At 42.0% G+C, this 6,590-nt stretch overlaps 1 protein-coding gene across 1 annotated transcript; it reads right to left on the bottom strand.

The window, feature by feature from the left end:
* Positions 1-5,079: 5,079 nt before the first annotated feature.
* Positions 5,080-6,081, bottom strand: LOC117318612. Its single transcript, XM_033873576.1, has one exon. The coding sequence runs from the start codon at positions 6,079-6,081 to the stop codon at positions 5,080-5,082; it is 1,002 nt and encodes a 333-aa protein (XP_033729467.1).
* Positions 6,082-6,590: the final 509 nt, after the last annotated feature.

The raw sequence follows: 6,590 nt of genomic DNA, 5'->3' as shown, positions 1-6,590 counted from the left end.
GTACCACCACCGCACGTAGAACAGTATACTCTATGATGGGAGCAGGCCTCCATGGCTTAAACGGACTGAATCCACAAGTGTCCTCTCATCTCATACAAATATACGTGCTACCGCGACTGATGTACGGATTAGACGTGATTAATCTCTCGGGGACGGACATAGACAAACTAGAACTATATTACCGTCAGCTAATCAAACGGCTACAACATCTCCCAAGGCGTACTGCAAACTCAGCTGCTCTATTGCTACTTGGTCGGATCCCAATAACGGGAGAGCTCCACAAACGGATCCTTAAACCTTTTGGAAACATTATAAGAAATGAAAACTCCATAGAACGCGACGTCGCTTTCGACAACTTGCGGTGAAAACACCAAACTCTGGGAGTTGGTTTTCGAGGCTGTATGAGATCACAACGCTCTACTCACTGCCCTCACCATATGAACTTCTGGAGAGCCCTCCACCAAAACCTGCTTGGAACAGCCTTGTCAACAAGACGATTAATGCATATCATACTGAAAGATTGAAACAAGAGGCTTCTGAGAAATCGTCACTTCAGCTTCTGAATATCAACGAAACTACTATTGGTAAGGTGCATAACATATGGACCAGCTATGGCACTGACCCTTTCGCTGTTACAAAAGCTGCATTGAAAGCAAAGTTAGCAACTGGAACAATCATATTCCAGTCTCAGGGAGCACAATTTGTGAGAAGTGCAAACAGAACATGCATATTATGCAAACAGGAACCTGAGGACATTACTCACTTCATACTCGACTGTCCACCATTAACTGATACAAGGGAGGTTTATATAAAAGAAATACAATTTTATCTCTGCAACATGGATCACCATCGTGAGGCGCTGTGAACCTACTACTGACATCCAAATCAAATCTTACCAAACTTCTCATCGACTGTACAGTATTCCACTTTCTACAGGAGGACGAACTTGTCAGAATTGAAACAATTTCCAGAGGACTATGCTATAGATTGTTTCACAGACGTACGGCCATACTGAATGCTGATAATCACAAATAGATAGAGACTTTTCCGTCAGTATCTTGTGAAATACGAGATATGTGGAAAATATTTATGAGTGAAAATGAACAGTGTTGTAAATATGATACAGATTTCATCCGGTGGCTTGTTGCTCAAGTCTTGTGGATATAGTGGAATCAGCCTGTGACTAATACCCACTGTAAATACCCCTCAACTGAAAATGTAACTATCTTAAAAAAGAAATATTATATGCTTATATTATGATATTCCTAAAAAAAATAAGGCTCCAACGATTATTTGAGGCGAGTCCCAAGGTGCATAAAACTATAATGCTGACACCGGCCTAAAGCTGGTGGTTCTCCTACCAAAGGAGGGAACTACAGAAGAAGAAGATGGTGTAAACGGAGGGAAAATGAACTGCTACTACTATTTTGTTGGGTTTTTATTGCATGTCAGCTGCTTTCATCAATGCACATGTCTCGATCCCTTTGGAATGTTGTATCCGAAGGACGCCGAAAGCCGGACAGTCAAACTTCTGGACGTGATGTGGGATTTCCGTGTGGATGATTCGCCGAACAGAAACTGGGGGTTTGATGAAAAGTGGTATTCCAAACCCCTCAGACAAGTATGAATACAATACCTATTGACGACATTAAAAAAACCTTTTCATTAGATCTGTTGCTAATTGATAACGTTAATCACGTTCGAGAAAATAACTAATTTAACAAGTACTTCCGTTCCAAAGTCAATTCATCATGCGATCTTCAAGTGTTAAACTCTTGTTAGCTCAGCCGGTGAGCTTATGCCATGGCGCAGCGTCCGTCGTCCGTCCGTCCGTCCGTCGTCCGTCGTCCGTAAACATTTTCTTTAAATTGCTACTAGTCCTAAAGTATTGAATGGATTTTCACCAAATCTGGTCAGGAACATTCTTGGGGAAGGGGAACAGACTTTGTATAAATTTTTACTCTGAACCCCCAGGGGCGTGAGGGGCGGGGCCAAATAGGGAAATAGCGATAAATCCTTTAAATCGCTACTAGTCGTAAAGTTTTAAATGGATTTTAACCAGATTTGTTCAGGAACATCCTTGTGAGAAGGGGAACCAAGTTTGTATAAATTTTTACTCTAAACCCCCAGGGGCCTAAAGGGCGGGCCAAATAGGGGAAATAGGGATTAATCCTTTAAATCGCTACTAGTCGTAAAGTTTTAAATGGATTTTTACCAGATTTGGCCAGGAACATCCTTGTGAGCAGGGGACCAGACTTTGTATACATTTTTACTCTGAACCCCCAGGGGCCTGAGGGGCGGGGCCAAATAAGGGAAATAGAGATTAGTCTTTAAATTGCTACTAGTCATAAAGTTTTAAATGGATTTTAACCAGATTTGGTCAGGAACATCCTTGGGGGAAGGGGAACAGAGTTTGTATAAATTTTTGCTCTGAACCCCCAGGGGCCTGAGGGCAGGACCAAATAGGGGAAATAGGGGTTAATCCTTTAAATTGCTACTATTCATAAAGTTTTAAATGGATTTGAACCAGATTTGGTCAGGAACATCCTTGGGAGAAAAGGAACCAAGTTTGTATAACTTTTTACTATAAACCCCCAGGGGCCTGAGGGTCAGGGCCAAATAGGGGAAATAGGAGTTAAAACCTTTAAATCACTACTAGTCGTAAATTTATGAATGAATTTGAACCAAATTTGGTCAGGAACATTTTTGGGAGAAGGGGAACCGTGTTTGTATAAATTTTTACTTTAAACCTCATGGGCCTGAGGCGGGGCCAAATAAGGGAAATATAGATTAGTCTTTAAATTGGTACTAGTCATAAAGTTTTAAACGGATTTTAACCAGATTTGGTCAGAAACATCCTTGTGAGAAAACGAACCGAGTTTGTATAAATTTTTACTATAAACCCACAGGGGCCTGAGGGGTGGGGTCAAATAGGGGAAATAGGAGTTAATCCTTTAAATTGCTACTAGTCATAAAGTTATGAATGAATTTGAACCAAATTTGGTCAGAAAAATCCTTGGCAGAGGGGGAACTGAGTTTGTATACATTTTTATTCTGAACCCCAGGGTCCTGAGGGGTGGGGTCAAATAGGGGAAATAGGGATTAATCCTTTAAATCGCTACTATTCGTAAAGTTATGAATGAATTTGAACCAAATCTAGTCAGGAACACCCTTGGGGGAAGGGGGAAAAGAGTTTGTATAAATATTGATTCTGACTCCCAATAGGCCTGAAGGGTGGGGTAAAATAGGGTAAATAGAGATTTGTCTTTATATCACTACTAGTCATGAAGTTCTAAATGGAAATCAACTAAATTTGGCCAGGAAGGGGGAAAGAGTTTGTATAAATATTCACTCTGACCCCAAGGGGCCAAAGGGGCAGGGGTAAATAGGGGAAAAAGAAGAAATTCCTTTAAATCACTACAGTACTAGTCATAAAGTTATGAACGGATTTGAACCCAATTTGGTGAAAAAGGAATAGATTTTGCATAAATGGTTACTGTGACCCCCCATCCCATAACTATGTATAGCATCGCTGGACATTAAAGGATAAACACAATTCTTATGTAAAAATAGGCCCAAGGGTCTTTCCCCACCCTAAGGGACTTAGTTTCTTTAAACACAATTATGTTGTAAAAATCACCCGTAGGGTCTTTCAGTCCCTTTGAGAGTATATGTTTTAACAAATTGAACATGAACATTATTTTGACATTTGGTCAAATCCAACCAGGTGAGCGATACAGGCCCCATGGGCCTCTTGTTGATATAGTATGAGTAGTAAGGAATACTATTTTTTCAATAAATACTAAACAGATGCAGTTGCCTGTGGTGAAAGTCATGTGTGTTACTATTGTACCATCAACCTCCAAACTACCAAAAAAAAAATGTTACTCTCGATACTTGAGTTTCCATCCACATTACTTAAGCGAACCCGATTAGGGCAGCAACTACGTAACATCAGGTGAAGATCCGAGGGGCGTGGTTCGATGCTCCCCACATGTGTCGGTTTCTTAGAAAGCTGAGAAAAGTGTCAGTCAATGTGTTGCCGTGGCTTTGTTGCTTGGGTAAGGTATATTTTACTTTAATTGCTCTGGATGGCAAGATACAGAACTCATGTATGTTGTAAGTGAGGTATATAGTTACCATGCTGCAAGGAGACCCAACCTCAATATGACCTTGGCTGTTCAGGGGTCGATGAGATGATTTAATATAAATTATTTTTTAGGGAACTATGTTTAGCTGCCAATTAGGCTAATCAGCTACAATTTCAATGACGTCATCAATCTTGACGTACCCCGCCAATTTGCATTGCTAGCTATTTAGGCCATGCGGTCATCCTAATGTTTGCAAGCTGACGGACCGACGACCAAGGTCACCATAACTAACACGCCAGCATCGGTGATCAACACTCAACACACAGCAAATCTAGGTACGAAACAAATTGTCAGAAAAGTTCAGGACTTTGTATGGGTCAGTGCTAATGAATTGATAATGACATCAAGGTGCGGTTAAATAACTCGAAAAAGCTATCGCTGGAGGACCTCACGTTAGCACTGGGGAAACGCCAGCTTGGAGATCCTATCGGCAATGTTGGCGGACGGCGATATCGCCACATCAAACATTTCTGACTATTTAAGTTACATGCAGACAATTTTTCGCCTCTATACCAACTATGTGTGGCATAGCGTATTGTTATATGATCGCGAGTATTGTGACACACAGGGCAGGGACAAATTCCCATAGAACACACCGCAACCTCATTCCACCCCCGGGAGAAAATTTGAAATATGGACTTCAAATTGTGCAATTTGGTCTTATTTCGAATACCTTTTGTGAACTGTCGATTAAACAAATAATTAACGTTTTTCTTCTTAAAAGAAATATCCATACCTTAAAGTTGTTGTAAGTTGATCAATATGGTATAAGTTTCCTGGCGGACGAAAGCTTTTTCTGGTTGTCATCAAATATTTTAATGATACGACGTTTTGTTTTTAACACAACACAGTCAGGTAAAATTCCTTCCAGCCAATGTCAGGTAAACCTAAAAGGCCGCCACTGTCTGTATAATACATACATTGTATATCACTGAATACACTCAATATCCAAAACTGGCACCTCTTTTTTATCGGTAGCGAACTGCTCTATCGCGCTGTTGATATCGATCTGCTGGTCTCTGTGGATATACAACAGTGATAAATCAGAGAGTCTTCCTTGACCCATAGTGCTTCGTAAGTAGGTTTTGATCCTCCGAAGAGAGCTGAATGAACGTTCAGCGATAGAAGTGGAAACGGGCATAGTAAGAAGAACCCTGATCATGGTAGAGATGCGCGGATACAGATCCCAATTGCATTCTTTAAGGGTATCCTGTAGCGTTGTAGGCTTTATGATGCTTACATCGGCTCCGTTCCATTTAGTTTCCCAACTACGCATTTCTGCGTTGAATACATGTTGGTCATGTGGTGTTAGATACTGTGCGAACGCATCGAACAGTCTTCCTTTGATGTCCAGTGTGATACGATGTATAGAGCTTGCAACAAGGTACTGAGCAAGGAATCGATCTTGCACGGTTCCACCGAGGAGTCTGTCTGTAATTTCCAGCGTCATATGGTCCATGAATGGAATGTATAATGACCTCTTCCAGTATTCCGTGGGAGATTCGGCGGGTACGTTGTGTCTGTGCCTCTGTAAACCAGCCGTTCTCGGCTTTGAAGGAATAACATCGAAATGTCCGGCCACATCAGATGCCTTCTCAAACAGAGCATTCCATACTTCTGGGTCATTCCTCTCGTTTGTTAGAGTGTTAATCACTACTTCACTTTCTCTGGCAGCTTCCATCAAGTCACAGGAAACGTTCTGTAGGAATGTTGACAAGAACACTGTTGACTGTAGGATATGCTCGCACACCACAAGACCAATAATGAAGTCCCATTTAAGAATGGTATGTAAATGCTGCCCTGCCTTGACATCACCGTTTTCCTGTAGATGCTCTAAGGCGCGGACAACAACGGGAAAGGCCCTTAGAAAGGTAAGCAATGCGTCAGCTCTACTTGTCCAGTGAGTTTCACACAGGGTTCGCAGTTTCATCGCCACTCAACTCTTCACAGAAAGCAAGTAACCTCTTGGAAGAATAGTCAAACGCAAAAGCTATATCTTGTACTGTACCCATAATTGTACGAACGCATTGTTCCTTGCAACTATGGACTATTGCAAGGTTTAAGCAATGCGCTTTGCAATGGACATACACGGCGTCGGGGTTAATCTCGCGAACTCTGGCTTGAACACCGGTATACCTTCCCGAAATGTTGCTCGCGCGCTCATACCCTTGGGCACACTTCTTACCAACATCAACTCCGTGTTCTCGGAGGGAAGAAAGAAGCAGATCTGCTAGCTCTTCACCAGATGTCCCATCCATAGCTTCTTGAAAGCTAAAAACTCCTCCCGAATCTCATACTTATTATCGGGGGGGGGGGGGGGGGGGGGGGGGGGGGGGGGGGGGGGGGGGTCAATGAATTGAAGACATATTGTCACTTGCTCCTTTGTTGACTTGTCCGTTGTTTCGTCAGCTAGTAATGCATAGAGGCCACTTTCGTTGC

This window comes from Pecten maximus, unplaced genomic scaffold (assembly GCF_902652985.1).
Source record: "Pecten maximus unplaced genomic scaffold, xPecMax1.1, whole genome shotgun sequence".
Lineage (NCBI taxonomy): Eukaryota > Metazoa > Mollusca > Bivalvia > Pectinida > Pectinidae > Pecten > Pecten maximus.
The sequence above is the reverse complement of the archived record's forward strand: the minus strand, read 5'-3'. Positions and strand labels throughout refer to the sequence as shown.